At 44.6% G+C, this 22,224-nt stretch overlaps 1 protein-coding gene across 1 annotated transcript in view; it reads left to right on the top strand.

Annotated features, from left to right (window-relative positions):
* The first annotated feature begins 2,452 nt into the window (after positions 1–2,452).
* Positions 2,453–22,224, top strand: part of LOC121003537 (zinc finger protein OZF-like) — a 1,338,071-nt gene continuing 1,318,299 nt past the window's right edge. The window contains exons 1-2 of the mRNA XM_040435436.1: positions 2,453–2,489; positions 2,572–2,695. Of these exons, the coding sequence (XP_040291370.1) occupies positions 2,466–2,489; positions 2,572–2,695 (148 nt within the window). The 5' untranslated portion in view covers positions 2,453–2,465. The remainder of the gene's footprint in view (positions 2,490–2,571; positions 2,696–22,224) is intronic.

The following is a 22,224-nucleotide window of genomic DNA, read 5'->3' as shown; positions in this document are numbered from 1 at the left end:
AGCATCAGGGATGTTACCATGGCAGCCAGGGCTTCAGTAGCGTCCTGGCTGCCATGGTAACTGATCGTAGCCCCAGGATTACACTGCTGGGGCTCCGATCAGAAGCTGTCACTGCCACCAATGAGGGGGAGGGGAGAGGACCCTGTGGCCGCTGACACCAATGATTTTATACTGGGGGCAGGGGGCACTGTGCCAATGATTTTAATGGGGTGGGGGGTTGAATGAATCGACTGTGGATCTACGATCTGAAGGTCGATTTTCTCATGCCCCTAGTTGCAGCTGCAGTTATTTCTGAGCGATCCTTAGAGACTTGTTCAGACTAGAACTGTATTTGACGCTGTTTGCTGCGCAAGGTGCACATTGTATGCTTGTAAATGAAGGACACTGAGATCAGTGACCGCCATAACCCACAAAGGTGCAGAGTGGTTCCTTATACAGTGCCTAGTGCAACGCAGTGGTGGTGGAGGGTAGTCATAAATACTCGCTGTACTTTCCCACTGGCGTAAATAACAAATATTTTTATCAGTTAATTTTTTTAAAATCTGCCTTCATCCACCCGAAAAAAGCTGTAAAATCATGGACACTAGGTTCTCACTTCCACCTAAGTTTCCGTCCACTGCCTGTTGTCAGACAAGATCCGTCCCCAGTAACATAGACTCACAAGACCGCAAACAGGAAATGGGGGCGTGTCAGAGCTAGCTGAGATGCTGATCCTGAGAACCTGCTTCTACGCTTTTGAAGATTGTAAGAGACCCCTACCTTTCTGTAATTGTGATTTTTCTCCTCCTTATTTTTTTCTATGAACTCCGAAGCTGAAAACAAACATAGTGTGAAGTAAGGAAAAGTATACTAATGGCAGATTTTACAGAATTGAAACGCCCCCTGCTTCTTAGTGAATTGCATCTAGGTGTGCAGCTGAAACAGGGAACATGTCTGAAAAAGACATTAGGGAAGCCCCAAAAAGACCTGTTCCTTCACAGTTATGATTGTTCAGAGAAGCACAGCGATTATACAAACTTTTCTATGATAACTCAGGTACATTTTTCAGGTGTTGTCCCATTAAAAATATTCTACATTTTTCAAACCAGAACCTGGATCTGAATACTTTAATATTGGCATGTAATGAAAAATTTACAGTATCTGTATAAGCGCCACCTGCTGTTTGTTTAGGGGTGTTTGGGTGGCCATTGTCCTTAACTTACTGCGCCTGCGCTGAATACTGAATGGGACAGCGTAGGCGAGAGAATTCCACAGGAGACCAACGCTGCCTGGCCCTGTCAATCAAGTGTAGCAGGGCGCGGCCAGAGGTGGGAGAACGGAACCTCTGGTAGCAGGAGCAACACCCCCCCCCCCCCCGCTCCTAGAGGCTCATTTGCATATTATAAAAGTTATTTTTTCTCAATAACGGCGGCACGCAGTGAGATGGCACTAATATAGTTATGTTCAGCTGACATTAGTACATCACCAATGTCAGCCAGGTTAATAACCATTTTCCTGCTGACAGAAACCCTTTAAAGATAAATCTATTAAACTGCAACATCTGTGTGGCCGTGAGGAGCTCTAAAAAAATAAATCTTCAAACCCAACGTCGGTCTAGATAACAATAATAATCTTTATGTATCACCAACATATTCCGTAGCGTTTTACATAGAACCTGTAGAATCCTCCACTGCTCTAGCACTGAGGCTCCTGTGGTCTCCTTCAGTCTGTTTACATAACTGCAACGACAACATTGGTCGGAGCTCCTATGGCAGTATGTATATCACCTGACCATTGAGGTCTATGATGGTCTATAGCGGTCTCATGCTGTTCATACTGGCATCACTAATGACGTCTTCTGTTGACTGTAGGGTCATGTGAGGTTGTGACATACCATGAAACTGCCTTGACCTCACATATGTTTCAATCCATATAAAAAGAGAGAACACAACATCTACACTTTATTATCTCCTCCCATGTCTCCTCTTCTCTCCAGTTATTGTATTTTACTTGGGATTTTGTAGGATTTTCCATTGTCTAATCATCTTTCCATTCAGGTTCCTACAATATAGGACCCGCTCAGTGGAGATCTTCTATATAAGATCCTTCTCCTGATTGACCGAACAAGAATGGACAGGGACAAGATGGCAGAGAGAATAATAAATCTCACCCTAGAGATCCTCTTCCGGCTTACTGGAGAGGTGAGAGATGCTGATGATGTCACATTACTTCATCTTATCTATGTTACTAACAGATGAACATGACTGGAGAGGTGAGGGGCCTAGGACATGTATGGAGTGATATTTATTACTGTGTCTCTCCATAACCAGGACTACACAGTAGTGAAGAAGACATCTGGTGAGCGCTGTCAGGACCCTGTGTCTGAAGGATGGGGAAGAACCCTGAGCCCAATCACGGGGTCTCCACCTCACCCCCTGATACATGAAGAAATCAATAGAGAGAAGATCCTAGAACTCACCAGCAAGATGATTGAGCTGCTGACTGGAGAGGTGACACTGCTGGGAATGCTGGGACATTACACAGGAACGCTATGAAGGGATCTGGGTGATGACTGTATCATTGTGTTGTCAGGTTCCAATAAGGTGTCAAGATGTCACCGTCTATTTCTCCATGGAGGAGTGGGAGTATGTAAAAGGACACAAAGATCTGTACAAGGACATCATGATGGTGGATCACTGGCCTCGCATATCACCAGGTAATAGACATGACTAAATAAACATGTCCTCTCATTATCTGTATGTGAGCAATTCATTCAGTCACTGGATGTGTTTCCTACCGTTGGAAATTGGCAACATAAACCTTTTGAAGCAACTTCTTCCTCAGAAGATTCTTTCGTTTAAGCCTCATTCACACATCAGTGATTTCCATCAGTGTTTGTGAGCCAAAACCAGGATTTGAGCCTCCACACACATAAGGTATGTAACAGCGGCTGCTATGAGCCAATGTTCCCCTGCTTATCGCCGCAAGCTCCGTGTTCAGCGCTGATCTGCTGCCGGTGTTTCCCCATTCATCACTGCAGTCCTGGGCTCTGTCCATGCAGGCATTGTCTGTCCTGGGATCCGCACCGCAGTTTCCTTCCAGCCCTGAGCACAGCATGGTTACAGCTTGTCGTCTGTAGCACTTCCTTTAGCGCACGTCACTTCCTGTGATTTATGGGTTAGCTCATATGACCTTGCTGACCAAACCTAGCCCTCCTGCACATATATAACTGGCTCAGCCCCCCTCCCAGGTGCCTGAGCGTCAAGGTCCTTGTGTCCTGCAAAGGTTGCTGATATCTCTGCTCGTCTTCCTGTGTATCTGACCTGTGCTTGTGTTGCTGGACTCCGCTACCTGTTTGATCCCTGCCAGCTTGCCTTGATTCTCCTGTTGCCAATCCGGATTGCCTGACCTATACCTGTGCCGCCTGCCCAGACCTATTGCTTGTTTGACTTCACCTCTGCCTCATCCTTTGGTCCTGCACTGTTGCGCATGGTTACGGCTTGGCCTGCTGACTACGTCTGTACCTCTGGTACCTTGATCAGGTACCTCTTGGTCCGTCTGGACCAGCTGCCTCGTGTGTCAATCCTTCTCAAGAGGTCGCGACTTGGTGTTCCTCTATACCCACCATTAGGGGTACTGTAAATATCGAGGGGCTCACTTAGAGGAGGTAGGACACGTGGCACAGTGGGTTCATGACAAGGTATAGGGGAAAGATCTGTACCTGTTCTGTGTTTAGAGCCTCATCTGGTTTTGGCTCAAAATCTCTGCTGGAAATCTCTGACCGAACACTGACGTGTGAATGAGGCCTTATTCAGAGATAATATCAGCAAGACAAGCATTGAAGTCAATGTAAAATTTAGGCAGATTATGGCATAAGACGTAAATGGAAGTGAATTACAGCCGTGGTAAAAGGCAGCACTTTGTTATAAGTCCTGGACACCGTCCTTTATATCTCAGAGAACAAAGGAATAATTAATATTTTAATTCCAGTTTTCTGCAGTGTGTCGCTGTACGTAGACTTCAGTGTTTTACACACAGATCCCATCATTCCATCATCATTTCTATGTAACCATAGATCTACACAAGTTACACCGACAACAACTTCTAATTGGATAAAAGTTCCTTATCACAATCTCTTCTTGCATAAATAATTTGTTCCTGGGGCCTTCCATTAATCCTCTCCAATTCAAGTACCAATCTCCATTTTTCTTTCCAAAAAGCCCCATGGTCTATAAAACCAAGATAGGCTCTTTGATTTATCACCTGTCCAACACCAAGGATCGATCATGATCATAAACATGCAAATGGTTAGTTTTAATAGACAAATACATTTATCTTGGCCAAGGCTTCAACTTCTAGTGCAAATATTATCTGCTTTCTAAAGGTAACCATTCTATCATAACATTTTTGATTACTTAAAGGCCTCTTTTTTCTCAGCAAAAGTAGTTAGTATTAAAAGTGCTCAGTATTCAGTTCAAAATGGTGATTAACTCTTTAGCTAAGTTCATTTTTGAGGTGTAAACACAAGGGGGGTCCTTTACTATGCTGAAATTAGCCTAAATTAGGCGTATTTCAAGGGGCAGATGTTGGTGCAACAGTTAGTAGCGCCGCTATCTGCAACTTCGCCCTGCTCATGCCAGGTCTACAATTGTGGGTGTGGCATGGACGGCGGAACCCCCGCCAGCTTAGGGCTTTAAGACCAGCATTTAAAACACCGGTCTTAATAAATGTGCCTCAAGATGTATACCTAAGACAAGATGGCTGACCATCCAATCTAATCCTGATTCTGAAACACCTACAGTTAAGGAAGAGAGAACAACACCCAAGAGATGTCCCAGTCCTATTCTTCCACAGGATAATTCAGAAGAACATCACTATGTCCCACAGGATGATCAGGTAGATCGATATAAGGACATCATGATGGAGGATCACCGGCCCCTCATATCACCAGGTAGTAGACATGACTAAATGCACACCTCTCATTATCTGTATGTAAGGAATTAATTCAGTCACTGGATGTGTTTCCTACAGTTAAGGAAGAGATAGGCACACCAGAGAGATGTCCCAGTCCTCTTCTTCTACAGGATGGTTCAGAAGAATCTCACAATGTCCCACAGGATGATCAGGTAGATGGATATAAGGACATCATGATGGAGGATCACCGGCCCCTCACATCACCAGGTAATAGACATAACTAAATGCACACCTCTCATTATCTGTATGTAAGGAATGAATTCAGTCACTGGATGTGTTTCCTACAGTTAAGGAAGAGATAAGAACACCGGAGAGATGTCCCAGTCCTCTTCTTCTACAGGATGGTTCAGAAGAATCTCACAATGTCCCACAGGATGATCAGGTAGATAGAAATAAGGTCTCATGAAATGTCCTCTCTGATCTGTAGAAGACTGTGAAGATCTTGTGTTCAGTCTTGTTTTATCCTTCACTATTATATGATTTATCCTTGTATTAATGAGATAGATGGAGATGGCAGGATTACAGCTGACCATAGACGTTACATGTTGTCAGGATCTTCTCACTATTTTCTCCCTGTAGAGACTTTTTAGATGGCCTTCTCTGTCAACTGCTGCAGATCTTTTGTGGTTGCACAAGGCCAGGACCATGCTCTACTACAAATGGTCAACCAAAGTTGTGCTCGGATTGTCAGCTTGAACATGAACATCAGGAGATAAATGCATCATTATCTTCAAAGGTTTTGTAGTCTAGGGTGCAGTCTCCTGGTGTCTCATTGATATAAGAATGGCAGTACCAAGATCATACCACAGATTTTATTCTAGCACATGTAGATGCAAGTCATCCTTCTTACTCGCATGGAGTATTATATAATATTCAGGGGCGTAGCTAAAGGCTCATGTGCCTTGGTGCAAGAGTTCAGCTTGGGACCCTTCCCTCAGTGCTTTGTGCCCAGGGGCAGTGAAGCACATAGCCATTGTGCTGCCTGAGGCGAAAATTTAAACTGCATTCCCTGCTCCATGCCAAATTCTTGACCTTATCCCTTCCTTCCAGCCAGAGATGTAACTTGACCTGCATGAACTTTGTATAGTACCGGTGTCTTCTTATGTGGCACAAGGGTCTTTGGGCCCCCTCAGGCTCCTAGGCCCAGTAGCGACTGCAGCCCTTACAGCAGGGGTGGGGAACCTTTTTGCTGCCGAGGACCATTTGGATATTTGTAACATCGTTCGGGGGCCAAACAAAATTCTCAACTTACATTTTTTTTACTGCTATATTTGGTCAAAGATATGTGACTGAGGGGTAAGTTACAGAAATTGCGCTTCAATTGAAAAAATCTAGAGCGCTATATTTTTCAGCACAAAATGGCGCCTGCCCTATATATTACAAATAATACAGGTGCCATTTTGACCACATATAGCAGTCAAATTTTTAAGTTGAGAATGTTATATATTTAGTTCTTATTTGGCATGAATGGCAGCCAAACTAAACCCAGAGGGGTCCAAAGAGGGGTTCACCCAGCTTTCGCTCTCCCTGCCACTGTCCCTGCCTCTTTATTCGCAAATGTCCCTGCCTTTGTCCCTTTCTCAGCCTCAGATCTGCCCCCCACCTCCATCAGCCTCAAATCACCCTCCTATCAGACCCCCCAGCCTACATCAGCCTCAGATCAGACCCTCCCCAGCTTTAGATCAGACCTCCCAACCTCAGATCAGACCCCCATCAGACCCTCCCGAGCCTTTGATCAGAACCTCATCAGACCCCCAGCCTCAGATCAGACCCCCACTAGGCCCCCCAGCCTCAGTGCACAGCGTCAGGTCATAGTGCGCATCTACATGCACCACGTCCTGGAACTGTACGTGTCAGGACACAGCTTGGGGCTGGAGGAAGACCGGGGAAGGTGAGTACAGCTAGCAATGCGCTTTTCTCACCTTCCTGTGCCTCCCGCATGATAATGGCCGCTTCCATAATGGAAGTGGTCATTAGCATTTTCACAATATGTTCTGGCAGGGGCCCTTGGGCTGCATACGGCCCGCGGGCCAGAGGTTCCCCACCCCTGTCTTACAGCTACGCCCCTGATAATATTGGAAGTTGATTATTGGAAAAGCTATATAGGATTATTTTCATCAGCACATATAATTCTAACTCGCCAACATTTTTCTAGCTGCTCAGATGCATTCATACATGTTGAACCTTTGATTATGGACACCTGGTCATGTGACCTCTAGTCTGACCTCCAGTCTGAGGCTTGCTGTCTCTCTCCTGTGTGGCTGACATCCTGTGAACTACAAGATTACAGCATCATTTATCAGATCCCTCTGGAGAGCTCCCTCCCCACCAGCTACTCCTCCTTGTCTCCTGTATGTCCCTAAACATATCATGCTGCTGAAGATATCTTCTCTACATTATCCATTACACTAGAAGAGCAAAGGTTTAGACTCCAAGGCCCCTTTCACACGTGTGAGAATTCCGTGCGGGTTCATTGCTTGAGGTTAACGCATTGTTCCCGCACTGAATCCGGACCCATTAACTTCAATGGGGCTGTTCAGATAAGCGGTGATTTTCACGCATCACTTGTGCGTTGCGTGAAAATTGCAGCATGTTCTATATTCTGCGTTTTTCACGCAATGCAGGCCCCATAGAAATGAATGGGTCTGCGTGAAAATCGCAAGCATCCGCAAACAAGTTCGGATTCGGTGCGATTTTCACGCATGGTTGCTAGGAGATGATGTAAGTAAATTGATAAAAGTCAATTTACTATATTATTTTCCCTTATAACATGGCTATAAGGGAAAATAATAGCATTCTTAATACAGAATGCTTACTAAAATGTGGCTTTAGGGGTTAAAAAATAAAAAATAATTAACTCCCTCATCCTGTTGTTCGCGCAGCCGGCATCTTCTTCTTTCTTCTTCTTTCAGGACCTGCAAAAGGACCTTTGATGACGTAATCACGCTCACTACTTGGTGAGCGCAGTGACGTCAGCGCAGGTTCTGCTGAATGAAGATAGAAATCTTCTATCTTCATTCAGCAGGACCTGCACTGACGTCACCACGCTTACCATGTGGTGAGCATGATTACGTCATCTTAGGTCCTTTGGCAGGTCCTGAAAGAAGAAGATGCCGGCTGCGCTAGCAACAGGATAAGGTGAGTTAATTTATTTTTATTTTTTAACCCCATAAGCCACATTTTAGTAAGCAAGTGCGGATGCGGTGCGATTTTCACGCATGGTTGCTAAGATGACAGTCTATTTACTGTATTATTTTCCCTTATAACATGGTTATAAGGGAAAATAATAGCATTCTTTAATACAGAATGCTTTGTAGAAGGTCAATTGAGGGTTAAAAAAAAAAATATTAACTCACCTCCTTCTCTTGATCGCGTAGTTGCCGATCTCTTCTTACTTCTTTAATCATGAGCTGCTGGCTAAAGGACCTGTGATGACGTCACATCACATGGTCCATCACCGTGGTGATGGACCATGTGATTGGACAATGTGATGAGCTCAGTGATGTCACCACAGGTCCTTTGACAGGTCCTGAAGAATGAACAGGAGACCAGTAGCTACGCAATCAATTGGAGGAGGGGAGTTAATTTAAAAAAAAAAATGTAACCCTCAATTGACCTTGTACTAAGCATTCTGTATTAAAGAATGCTATTATTTTCCTTTATAACCATGTTATAAGGGAAAATAATTACATTTACACAACACCGAACCCCAACCTGAACTTTAGTGAAGAAGTCCGGGTTCGGATCTGGGTACCACATTCAGTTTTTTATCACGCGCGTGCAAAACGCATTGCACCCGCGCGATAAAAACTGAACAACGGAACGCAATTGCAGTCAAAACTGACTTGCCATGGTCATGGTTGTGACTCCTGTAACCGCATGCAGTTGTCTGCGGTCTTGGTGTTGTTGTCAATCACAGGTGAGGGCTATAGTATGTTGCCTCACCTGTGGTTGCCGCTGGCAACATTGTGTATGTGGCAGTAGAGCAGCCTGAGCGGTGCTAGGCAGCTTGCTGCAATAGGCATGCGGTTGCCCCTGGCAACCTCTCTTTATAGGTGTGCCTTTTATCGGTGTGCACGGGGTGTTATAAGTGTGTGTGTGTGTGTGCACTTCCCCTTTAAGTTGATGTCTTTCCTTCCCTGGTGTTGGAAGGGTTAACTTCCTTCCTAGTGTGTGTGTGCACTGGGTGTGTCTGACTGTGGGTGTGGCTACTTGGCCCTATAAAGCCTCAGTGGAAGGCAGTAGTCAGAGAGGGTGCTTCAGCCATGCTTGCTGGAGACATCCTCCTGCTTATTTACCATCTGCCAGTGAGGGCCACCCTGGTTGTCATAAACGTTATGTCTGGTGTTAGTTTATGGTTTATCTGTTATTGCAGCATATGGTTTACTGGGTTCCCGTGTGATGTCTGTTGTGTGCTGTGTCCTTTATGTTGGTTGTGGATAGCAGCACTTGCACGTGGGTTCCAGGTTGTGTGTCTGTGGCAGGTAAGTGTGGAACTAGTCTCACTTACCTGTCATTGCCATATGTCTGTTTATGTTCCCCCTTTCTATGTAGCTTGGCCAGTGAGACTCCTGTTCCTCCGTGTCTAGGAGGAACGGGTCGTCTTACCCTGCTCCTAGTCCAGGGCCACCCTGAGGGCGAGCAGGAATATCAGGTTCCGGAGTATGAGCCCTCCTACCTTCAGGGTTGGCTCATACGGATAGGAGACAGGGTCAGAGTTAGGGATGTGTAGGAGGTGACCAGCTCCCTAATTCTCTGTCCTGGCCTTGCAGCGACTCCATCTGCTGATACCGCACGGCTGAGGGTTTTCCCCATCCTCAGCCGTGACATGACTGCAATTAGGTACCTACTCGCGCGGATTTGCCGCAATGCACCCGGGACGCATCCTGAGCCAAAACGTGACGCCTGTGTGAACCCAGCCTAAGGGAGTGAAGGGATGCTGAAATTATGCTTAAAGTGGTTGTCCCACCTCGCTTGTTCAGCTTGTCTGGCAGCCTGCTCTGCGCTTCATTCTCTGATTTCGTGCCTCCAAGGCTGGGCCCCCACCCCGGGTTTCGTGACATCACATCTGCTCTTCAGCCATGTATGCTCACTTCCGATGCTTGTCTGATTAGGGGGGCGGGGCAAGCTATCATTCAGACAGCCTGAGCCCACCCAGCCTTAGAGTTGGTAAACCAGGTTTATTTGGTCTCCTTGATAAGAAGGTGTGGTGGCTCAGTTGGTAGATTGCATGGGTTTATCTATTTGATTCTACAGTGCAGGCAAGCGTTTTTTGATTTTTTTTCGAATTTCAGCCCATTTGGAATTTTTTCCAGCTCCCCACTACATTGTGTGCAATTTTAAATGGTGGAATTTAAAGCGCAACTTTTCCTACAAAAACAAGTTATGGCCCTAGGAAGGCAGAGAATGAAAAATGAAAGCAGAAAAACTGAAAATTACAAGGTCCTCAAAGGGTTAAACACGTTGCATTATAGCACAAACATGTTACAGCAACAACACCAATTTTATATCCATATTACTAAACACATAGTTCAAAGACAATTTACAACAAACGCTGCATTGTTATATTGTGTTAGTGGACATATTAGTACATCAGACTGTGTGTTTCAAAGACATTTTAGTACACAGTTTTCATTGTTTTACCACTGGTATTAAAAGCATAGTTTTAAGACATTTCACTGCATTCTTCCAAAAGTAAATTGTCAATACCAGTGTGGAGTGTGTTTGTAGAAGTGGAGAGACATTTAATTGTGCCACTGTCTTCAAATTACAAAAAACACACTTGCCATTTTGCTTGTACTGTTAAATAATGTGTCTGTACCAAACCACTGACTTTTCATTCATAGGTCTCATAATAAAATGTCTGAGAAATGGAAGAGTGCAAAATGAAAGACCCATGTCTCTTCCTCCCAGAATCAGAATGTATGTAGTACCAGCAGTATCGGTACCTGCCAGGAGTCGTAGTTGTTGGCCACAATTCTACCTGGCTCCTAATATTATTGAGGACACAAAGGATGGAATTTTGGACTGGATGGCTCAGCGTTTAGACTAGCATAAGGAGGAGATTCGGGGGAGGAGGGGCACCTCATGCATAGCTGTGTTTGTGGTGGTAGGAGTAGTGGCACCTGTAGCTGCACTGGTGGTGGTAGGGGCAGTGGTAGTGTCACGGCCTTGGTGTTGTGTGCCGTAACACATTCCCATGCATGCTGGTTGCCACGGGCAACTCCTTGTCGCAGCATGTACTCCTTCTCCTGGTTCCTCCCCTGTCTGGTGCTGGAAGGGTTAACTTCCTGGGTGGGTATGGCCACTTATTTTTTATCACCTGTGGCTTCCAGGCTAGAGTCAGTTGTACTACAGCCTTTGTTGGTGCTGGAGCTTGCTCCTGTCCTGGGTATTTTATCTGCCCAGTCCTTGAGGGCCACCTAGTGGGACATCGATGTCTCCCCGATGTTTTTCTGATGTCATCCCATTGTTTTCCTTCCTCTCACTACCATTGCATATGTTTGGTGATGTTTATGTATGGGTGGTTGTTGTCTTGTCTAGTTGTTCTTGTTATATGTCTGGTCTGTTGGTGTTTGTAGCCCAGCATGTTTGCTAGACATGTCCCCTGTGTTGTGTACCTTCAGAAGGGGGTCTCAGGGTTCCCCAGAGGGGGAGCCACAAGTCAGTGTGCAGCTCTGCTGGGGGCCACCATGCATCCTGTCTACATGGGGGTCCGGTTGCCGTTGTTGTCGCGGCAGGTAAGTGTGTGTTGTCTGTTGGCTCTTGCCTAACGATTTAGTAGCGGTGCACTGTCTGTCCCTTCTCTGGCAGCTAGGCCAGTGAGACTCCTGTTCATCCGTGTCTGGGATGAACAGGTTGTCTCAGCCCCTTTCTCTATTTGAGGGATTATCAGGGCGACTCAGGGTCCTAGGTTTCCTGGGTATGAGCCGTCCTACCATCCAGGTCCGCTCATACAGTTAGGAGTTAGGGCGAAGATTAGGGACGCTATAGGAGGTGACCTGCTCCCTGATCCTGGCATCCAGGTCTAGTTGCTATCCTGTCTGCTCCCCATTGTACGGTGGGCAGTTTCCCTCACTCCCCACCGTGACAAGTAGAAGCAGTGGAACTCAAGGCAAGTATAAAGCAGGTAATCTGAATGGGGCTAGGAAGCCTATGATGACATATCACAGATTTCATGGCAGAGACGTTGGGACCATATGGCTTTTTCAGTATTTTGCGGTCCGCAAAAAGGGATCCGCTAAAAATACGGATGACGTCCGTGTGCATTCCATTTTTTGTGGAAAGGTACAGCTGGCCCCTGATAGAACAGTACCATCCTTGTCCGTTATGCGGACAATAATAGGACATGTTCTATCTTTGAACGGAAATACGGAAACGGAAAGCATACAGAGTACCTTCGTTTTTTTTTGTTTTTTTTTTGCGGATCCATTGAAATGAATGTTTCCGTTTACGGTTTGTAAGAAAACAGAACGTAAACAGAAAAAAAAATGTTCGTGTGCAAGAGGCCTTACAATGATTGTGTGTTGGACAGGATTTGTTAGCTAGATCTGGGAGCTGATAAGAAGATAACAGATATCAGAGGAAGAGGATGGTGGCAGTGGCAGCAATACAGAGTGAAGGCAACATACAGTTAGAACCTCCCAAAACCTGCCAGGGCCAGATCTGCTTGTAGTATTGTCAGCTTGGGAACTGGTGACGCTGATGATACTGTGGTCGCAGGCTGAAAACGTGCCAGACCTAAAACAAGCTCGGCTGCAGCTAGCTCTATGTGGAGTGTGCAAGTATCTCCTGTCTGGCAGTTTTTCTCTACGGTGCTGGAAAACAAAAGCAATGCCCTGTGCAAGATCTGCCAGATTACAATAAGCCATGGGGGTGACAGAGGTGTCTGCCAGCTACCACAACAAGAGATTCCTCCTTCTCCTGGTCTCCTTTGTGGCAGCCAGGAGGCATCCACGTGCAGTACTGTGTCCAAGTCCTCATCAGTTACTGCTCCTCCTGCTCAGACTATGCCTCCTCCTATTCTGTCCCACCATCAGCCATCAATAATGGAATGTGTGGCCAAGAAACCACTCTGCTTGCACAAGTTACTGGTGGTGCAGTGTCTGTGGTATCACTTTGTGGATTCTGTTGCCTTTAGGGGGCTAATGGCATGTGCTCAGCCTCACTAGAAATTATTTAGCTAGCATTTTTTCAAAAAAAGCCATCCCTGCTTTGTACTCTCAAGTGGCGGTGAATGTAGGCCACTCCTTGCAATTCTAGCTGTGCAGCAAGGTGCACACAATGGACACCTGGAGCAACGGTTACGTACTGGAACAGTTCATGCCTTTCACAGCCCATTAGATCAATGTTTTTTGCAGTGAGGCAGCACTGTAGCAAGAAGGCCAGGTCCTATTGACACCTCCATGTTTTTTCCGACACAAGGCACTTATTGGCCTCCTCCATGGATATCCTCCTGTCCCAAACAGAAGCAGGGCAGAACATCGCTCCCACTCCCCCTTCTTCCTATCATGTGAAGCATTGCCATGCCGTTTTAGAGCTGATCTCCCTGGGTGATAGTAGCCACATAGCCAAATACTTTCTAAAGTGCATCAAGCAGCAAACAACCGCGCTGGCCGTCTCCTCACCTAACTCCAACTGGGCAAGGTGGTCAGAGACAATTGCAGGAACATTGTGGCTGCTTTGTGTTTGGGAGAAATAACACATGCTCCCTGAATGATGCATGCGATAAATCTAGTCGTGCAGCGTTTGTTAAAAAAAAAGTACTGTGTGTTTTGGAAGGTACTAATAATAGTAATAATAATCATATAATATAATCGTAATCAGTTCTCACCTCTCCTGTCCTTTTACTATAAGCAGTGATAATCAGGGTGTTCTAGTGGTGATAGATAATCAGTTCTCACCTCTCCTGTGTTCTCCCCTGTCCTCCCCTGTCCTTATACGAGGTACAGTATCTTCATGCCTGCAGTCATACCAAAACTTCTATAAGAAGGATCGGAAAGATCGGCACTCGATTAATATACCGCACGGGACAAGAGCGAACTCCAGAACAATGTAAAGGAATCTTAGAGGACCAGAGTTTCTTCAATCAATATTCTTTATATTTATTTCATAAGTAGGTACAATAAAGGACGCGTTTCGGCCCGTCCAGCCTTGATCAGCAAGCATTGAAGAAATGATACAAATCTCACATTTATAATGATTACCCACACACACGTGGGATGACGTCAGACGCCCAGGTCAGGCGGCCGTAGCCACTTGTCAATCACAAATAGTAGGCGTATACCTCAGCCTACAGAACACATAATAGAAATACAAATCTATGAAAAGAGACTCATATATGGTAAGGTATTTCAAAGTAGAATAACAAGTGAATATAAGAAGAGGCATTGGGAGCGTGAGCTTCGAAGATTGACCTCTTATGAATTACATGCGGCAACACTAGCCGAATATTATAAATTTAATCAGATCACGCGGGGTCTGAAGGTTCATTTACGCCCAACCTTTTTTTGGATGATATAAATTACTGTGGGGACTTTGAAAAAATCATTAACAAGTGTTTACTGGATTTGATCCTGCTGACTGTGGATCGATTGCAAAGAGCTGTTACAGAGATTAAGGAGCAATTAGACACCACTGAGTGTCAGCTGCGCGATTCCTTGGATACGGAAGAATTTGTTAAACTTAAAGAGTCAGTGGATAACTATATCGCTGGATACAAGAAAGAGATAGAGGAAAAGAAACGATCAAAGTTCTTGCGTGACAACGAAGATTATTAGCTGAATAAAGTCTAGAGATGGCAGGAATCTTCGGTGCGCTTTGGAGTAGGTTACAGAAGATCACCACGGAGGAATTACTATGCAACAAGCTCGGGCAGCGATTCGGGGGGATCGCAAGACTCACGTCCTTTTTTTCAGGAGGGAAAACGGTCGGCGACCACCAGGAAGAAACGTCGGAAGGGCCGCAAACATCGGCGGCCCCAGTATGATCGGATCAGTGCAGAATATACAGACACGGTCACAGGTACGTCCCCCTCACTAATTATTAATTTGTCATCCAAGATTTTGACCCCCTTTCAATCCAGAGCGCTATCAAAAGGCTTATCTTTCAGCCCCATGTCTAAATTTGACAGCTTTCAAATGGATATAGATTTGCAGCAATTTTTCAGAAGAATAAGATTGAAAAGTTATTTTGCAGAGTCAGATATACTTTCTGTTAATAAAGCTGTTTCAACAGGTAAAACGGTCACAATAAACCAAGGTATTACTGATCAGTTTAAGCTGTCGGACCTGGGTCTAAGAATAGAAAGCAGATTTATGCCTCCAAAAAACGCACATCCTGTTGAGACCTATATCCAGCTGGTATCAAGGGAAGTCCAGAGTGTTATGGATTCTATTAAAAGAGGCGAACTACACATGGCGTCTAATATTACTCCACAAGAGCGACAGGCAATTGATTTATTGCTACATGATCATGATCTTTTGGTGAAACCTGCGGATAAAGGGGGATCATTGGTCATTATGGACAAAAGTAGTTACATTAAAGAAGCAATGCGCCAATTATCGGACACTGATACTTATGAGAGATTACACAAGGATCCGGTATTTGATATCAAACGTGAAATCATTGCAATAGTTGATCAATATAGAGCCTTGGGAATTATTGATGAAAAATGAAGTGTATTTTTAATTAACCATTCACCTGTTACCCCGGTTTTCTATATGCTTCCCAAGGTCCACAAGACACTTGTGGATCCTCCAGGGCGCCCCATTGTGGCGTCAGTTAACTCTATTTTATCTCCATTAGCGATTGTGTTGGAAAAGATCTTAACACCATTAATAATGAAGAGCGCATCGTTTTTGTTGGATACTTGGCATTTTTTGGCAATTATTAGAGAATTGGGGAGAGTGTCTTGTGATTGCTGGCTGGTCACGATAGACGTGGTGAGCCTCTATACTTCCATCGATCATGATGGTGGTGTGGAGGCGACATCACAGTTGTTACAATTAAGTGATTATACGACTATACAACAAGAATTAATTTTGAAGTTATTGCGCCTTGTGCGATGGGCAGCAATGTGGCCCTGCCCTACGCAAACGCATTTATGTCGTCATTTGAGGAGAAGTATGTATATACAAATTAGAATTATCAAAAAAACTTTTTATTGTGGAAAAGATTTATTGACGATATCGTTTGCGTGTGGGCGGGGCCACTTGAGGCCCTCCTGGTCTTCCATGAATGTATCAATAATTTGATACCTGGCTTGAATTTCACTATCACATATAGTCAGACGCAGGTCAGCTTCCTTGATACGATGCTAATTAAGGATAGTGATGGTTATCTACATACAGATCTGTTTAGAAAAGAAACAGATAGAAATAGTGTATTACATTATTCTAGTACGCACCCTCTTTCTTTGAAAAAGTCCATCCCAAAATCCCAAATACAACGAGTAAAACGGATAATTTCTGATCCGGATATCCAAGACATGAGAGTTAACAAAATGATGGACAGATTCAGGGAACGAGGGTATCCTGAGAAGATCTTAACGGAGGCTGCCCTTACGCCGGTGAAAGACCAAAAAACTGAGAAAGGTCCTAGAGTGGCTTTTGTACATAGGTTCCATCCTTTTAATAAGAATATTTATTACATTGTTCGTAAGCATTGGTCATTGTTAGGTAGATCGTACCCCCAAATATTGGAGTTTAACAGTCCACCATTAATATGTAATAGGAGCTTGAAGAATTATCGTGATCACCTGGCAAGGGCGGATATTGGCCCCTTTAAAAAGAGAATGCGACAAACTATACTGACGACCTAGAGAAATGGAACTTACCCTTGTCTACATTGTGCCCAGTGTTCCCACATCATTAGGGGTGATTCCTTCCATCATCCATATACGGGGAAATCCTTTAAGATACAGGGCTTCTTTACATGCGAATCCTCCCATGTCATTTATCTAATTAAATGTCCATGTGGCCTTGTGTATGTTGGAGAGACTATGCAGACAGTGAGGGATCGCATATGTAAACATAAGTCCACTAGTAGGACTAAGAATTTATTATTACCTATACCAGCTTATTTTCATAGTGCAGGTCACTCAGTCTCTCAATTGAGATTCCAAATATTGGAGCAGGTCACAAGACATAGGAGAGGTGGAGATCTAAAGAAACAGCTACTCCGTAGGGAAGCCTATTGGATCCATACCCTGGGTACTTTGCAACCCAGGGGATTGAATAGGGATTATGATATCACTCAGTTGGATGTTATTTGATGTATATGATGTATTCCCTTTCAGATGGCGCAATCAAGATGACACTTGAGATTGTTGCGGTATCGTTATTTAGCTTTCAGTTTCTATGACTTAATTTAATAATTCTACTATGAAATACCTTACCATATATGAGTCTCTTTTCATAGATTAGTATTTCTATTATGTGTTCTGTAGGCTGAGGTATACGCCTACTATTTGTGATTGACTAGTGGCTACGGCCGCTTGACCTGGGCGTCTGACGTCATCCCACGTGTGTGTGGGTAATCATTATAAATGTGAGATTTGTATCATTTCTACAATGCTTGCTGATCAAGGCTGGACGGGCCGAAACGCGTCCTTTATTGTACCTACTTATGGAATAAATATAAAGAATATTGATTGAAGAAACTCTGGTCCGCTGGGAGTCCTTTACATACCAAAACTGGTAGACAGAACAGGAAGACGGCATTAAAGGGTTTGTTCAGGAATAAGTAACTTTTCACATGTGTCCGCAGACTCTACTATGGAAAGAGTCATACGTACCTGCTACCCTTAGCTCTGGTTATGTGTGCCAGCTCCTGTGTGCCCATCTTCCAGTGAATGTTGTTTGCTCCCTCGCCGGCACAGGCATGGTCACCTGCTTTACTGCAGCCAATGACTGGCTTTAGTGGTGATGTGTCTCTTGTGGACATGTTACCCCTTAATCCAGTCATTGGCTGCAGCAGAGCAGATGATTATGCCCATTCCGAGGAGGTAAATAAGCCACGGACCGTAAGAACTTTGGCTTACCGGCTTCACAGCCTTGGGGCGGCCAGCAAGGGCAACAAGTACACAAACAGTGTAATGTTATATACACACAATGTAATGTTAGGGATGGAATATAAGGGCTGCTCTCCCTGCATTGCAAACTGGTTGGAATAACGAAGCAATCAGATTGGATTTATACAGGAGACCTGCAGACATTTGGGTCAGATAAGTCCTGCTATCCAGTCACTTTTGTCATCATTCTAATTACTGATCTTTTCAGGTCATATAAAACCTCCCACATGACTTCTCCAACCGTCTGATGACTTCTACAATATTTCTTTCACAGCTTGTGAATCCGGGTGAAGATCTGAACAATATTAATCCTACAGAGACATATGTCAGGGGTGATGAGCAGAGTACAGAGGACATTCCTACAGATAACCGCCCAGGTGAGTAGTGACCACTAAGTAAAGCAGAGAGGGCTCTAAGATTCTGCTTATACAAATAAAAGAAAAAGATATATTGTGCAATGTGGGAATAATGATATTACAATTATTATTATTATTGATGAGTATATATGAGAGTATAAAGGAACAAAAATAATATCACATACGGAGAGACTTGTACACAATAACAATTACTAATAATTACTACTAATAATAAAGTTACTCCCAAGACCATTTGGTAACTAAACCACAAATTCCTATCCCTCTACAGTACAGTGTAGTTACTATACAGAGGTCTTCTCATGTCTCTCCAGTCCCGGTCTTTGCTCTGGCCCCTCCAGGTTTCCTCTTCTGTAGCACTTTTCTTTTCTCTTCTCTCTTCGCTTCTTCCTTCCTTCCTTCCTAACAGCCAGTCCTAGCATCGTCTAGAATTTGGCTTGGACACATCTTTTTGGTTGTTCCTTATGGTTTTCTAGCAATTTCCAGTGAACTCTTGAAGACTGATAGAAGCAGCTGGAATGTTGGGATTTTCCAGCATTTTCCTGCCCCACTAGCCATGTACCACCTACTGGACAATTGTCAGCCATTCTTTAGATAATTGACAACTACAGTACCTTTTGATGCTAATGGCCCGTTGTCCAGATAGACAGGACTCGCTCACACTGGCTTTGAGAGGACAAGTATAGGCTCTAATTACTAGGAAGTTGCTGAGAACAGGATACCAATACAACATATGGCTTACATCATTTTCCTAAAAACACATGCATAAATAAATTCACCTACACGCCTTGACATGCTATCAATGGGGTTATTAACCCCTTAGTGACCACCCATATGCCTTTTTACAGCGGTCACTAAGGGGCCTTAGGCTAAGCTGCCATTTTTTTTACGGCTGCCCAGTCTAATTGCTGCACGGGTCCCCCGTTCAGAGGGGAGCGGGATCCCCGCTCTCACAAGAGAGCCCCGACCCTGCTCTAACAGCCCGGACTGGCAGTAGTGCCAATCCAGGCTGTTTAACACTTTACATGGGCCTGCCGCATGTAAAGTGCTGACAGAGGGAGCGGACTCCCTCTGTCTCCTATCAGCACCCCGTAAATGCCGATGTGTGTGAAGGCTGGCTGGGGTCTCGTGTAGGCCCCAGACTGGGCTTGAGTAATTTCCAGCAGGCTGCGTCCCTCTGGTGCAGGTTGCTGGTCAATGTCAGAATAGCACTGACCTTAAAATGCAATTCACTATAGGAATAATGCATTGCATTTTAAAATCTATCAAAAAAAATTCTGTTATAGTCCTCTTGTGGGACTATTAAATTGTTTTAAAAAAAGTAAAAAAAATAACCTAATTTTTTCAATTAAAAAAATCCCATTAAAAAATTACGCTTTTTTTTTCCATTGAAAATACCCTTTTCAGTGAAAAGAATTGCAAAAAAATAAATAAAAATCTCCTCCATATGTTGGGTATTTCCGTGTCCATAATGACCCATATTTCATAAGTATTTCATAAATTATCACCTAAGGTGAACGCCCTAAAAAAAACAACACAATTGCTAATTATTCTTAGTTGCCAAGGAAAAAAACGTAATAACAAGCGATCAAAAAGCGCCATTTGCTCCAAAGTAATACCAATAAAAAATACAAGTCATCCCGCAAAAATCAAGCCCACACACAACTCCATAGAAAGAAAAATAAAAAAAATTATAGCTCTAGGAACGCGACAATTAAAAAAGGAAGAAAAACGCTTGGGCAGTAAGGCCCAAAACAGGCTGGTCACTAAGGCGTTAATGATTGTCTGAGGAATGTTCTGACATGCTGAATGCATTTGGGCGAGCAAGCCATCAAGATCTGCTGTTTATATCTAAAGGTGCATTTACACCAACAGATTATCTGACAGATTTTATGAGCAATCATTGGTCAGATGGCCGTTGGTATCTGGTGGGACCTTCCATCGCCCTTTTGTATCAGTATAAATGGTGTCAGTGTGCAGTATAATAAATCTTCTACATTAAATACCAAGTAATACTGGATCACATATTATTTAACATTCCCTAATTGACTCTTCTGATTGATTCATCAGAATTACACCTGAAATTAATTTCAAGAAATAGTTCATCTGTAGTGATAGAATTTTCATTATCATTGGATGGTGTTTATATATGAATCACAGGCACTTTATATTAATCCACGAAAAAAAGGAAGATTTTATGGAGCGTGCCATCCAGTTTGTTTACTTGAGAGTGACAGGACTGTGCTTCCTACTGTCCATTCTACTCTCCTCCCTCCCTCCGAGTCCAGCTGCTGTACCTGTCATCCATTATAGCCCAGATCTCATTCCCCGGCCTGCACTCTCCCCAGCAGCAGGTGTGATACAGTGATGTCATTGTACCTGCTGGGCTGAGAGGGAGAGTGCACAGACCTGAGATAATGCCCCGGCCTGTGCGCTCTCCTCAGCTCAGCAGGAGAGATGACGTCATCACATCATGTCTGCTGCTGTGAAGAGCATGATGTGCTCGGTGTTACTTTTTAACTTTTTTCAAAGTACAGGAACCTGTCACGAGGGTGTCAAGAGCCATGTCTGACTCCGTTATACCCGGGGTCAGGAAGTCGCAGCGGGTCGCTGCGCGCTCTATGTATAAAGATAGTGCTGTTTCTTAATGGTAGCTTTATGGGTTTGCCTTGCAATCGTTTTTGGCTCACTCAGGGATCCGTAGCTTCTTCTCCTCAGCTGTTTCTTGTCCAGCACTCCCAACCTCCATATATTCCCCTCTCCCACTTCTCTGGTTGCCAGATTTAGAGCTTCCTGCCTGGACTCCTATACTGACCCACTGGAGCTGTGTAGCTGTGTGTGATTCCTGGTTGTTGTTCCAGAGCGTTACCCTCCGGATCCCTGTTGGGCTTTTGTTGTCTGCTGTTGTCGCCCACCTGGGATTATATGTTTTGTCTGTATTATCTGTCCTCTCCTTGGTGTTTTCCTTTAGTGTTAGTGGTGCGGACTAGTGTTCCCACCGCCCTATTCACTACGTAGGGCTCATCTTAGGGAAAGCCAGGGTTTAGGCACGTGATTGGCGTACGGGTGAGGAACCCGTCTAGGGACGTCAGGGCAGTCAGGTGCCAGCCTCAAGGTGAGTTAGGGGTCACCACCTTTCCCTCTCCCTTGGACAGGGCCTTCCCATTTCCCTCCCTTTGCGTCACGTATGTGATCGGCACGCCGGTCATGATATTATATCTGGCCCAGGGAGAGCGGCCAGCAGAGGAGTATTGCTCAGAGTTTCGTAGGTGGGCTACGGATACCCAGTGGAACGACCCGGCTCTCAGGAGTCAGTTCTGCTCTGGGTTATCCGAAAGGGTTAAGGATGCGCTTGCGCTGTATGAGACCCCCTTTTCCCTTGATGCTGTTATGTCCCTTTCTATCAGAATAGATAGACGTCTTAGGGACAGATTGAAAAATCCTGAGCAATTGGTAACCCCTCCGAAGCAGCAGTTAGTCTGTACGGACCTAGAAGAGCCTATGCAGCTAGGAGGAACTACTCGTCAGGTCCGTCCTCCTGAGGCTCGCCGTAGGCGTGGGGTTTGTTTTTTCTGTGGGTGGAGGGGTCATTTCATTAATGTCTGTCCTTCCTTTCTCAAAAACAAAAGACCGTCGGAACTACTAACCCCAGGCTGTGTGGAGGATGTCAGCCGGGGGGGTATACGTTTCCTCCATTCGAACATCTGTTGCCAGCAGTTGTTGTTTTTGGTGTTAAGAAGGAGACTATTTCTTTCTTTCTAGACAGTTGAGCAGGGGTAAATTTGATAGATGCCCATTTTGCCCGCACTATGGGTTTGTCTCTCT

Source organism: Bufo bufo, chromosome 6 (genome assembly GCF_905171765.1).
Source record: "Bufo bufo chromosome 6, aBufBuf1.1, whole genome shotgun sequence".
NCBI lineage: Eukaryota > Metazoa > Chordata > Amphibia > Anura > Bufonidae > Bufo > Bufo bufo.
The sequence above is the reverse complement of the archived record's forward strand: the minus strand, read 5'-3'. Positions and strand labels throughout refer to the sequence as shown.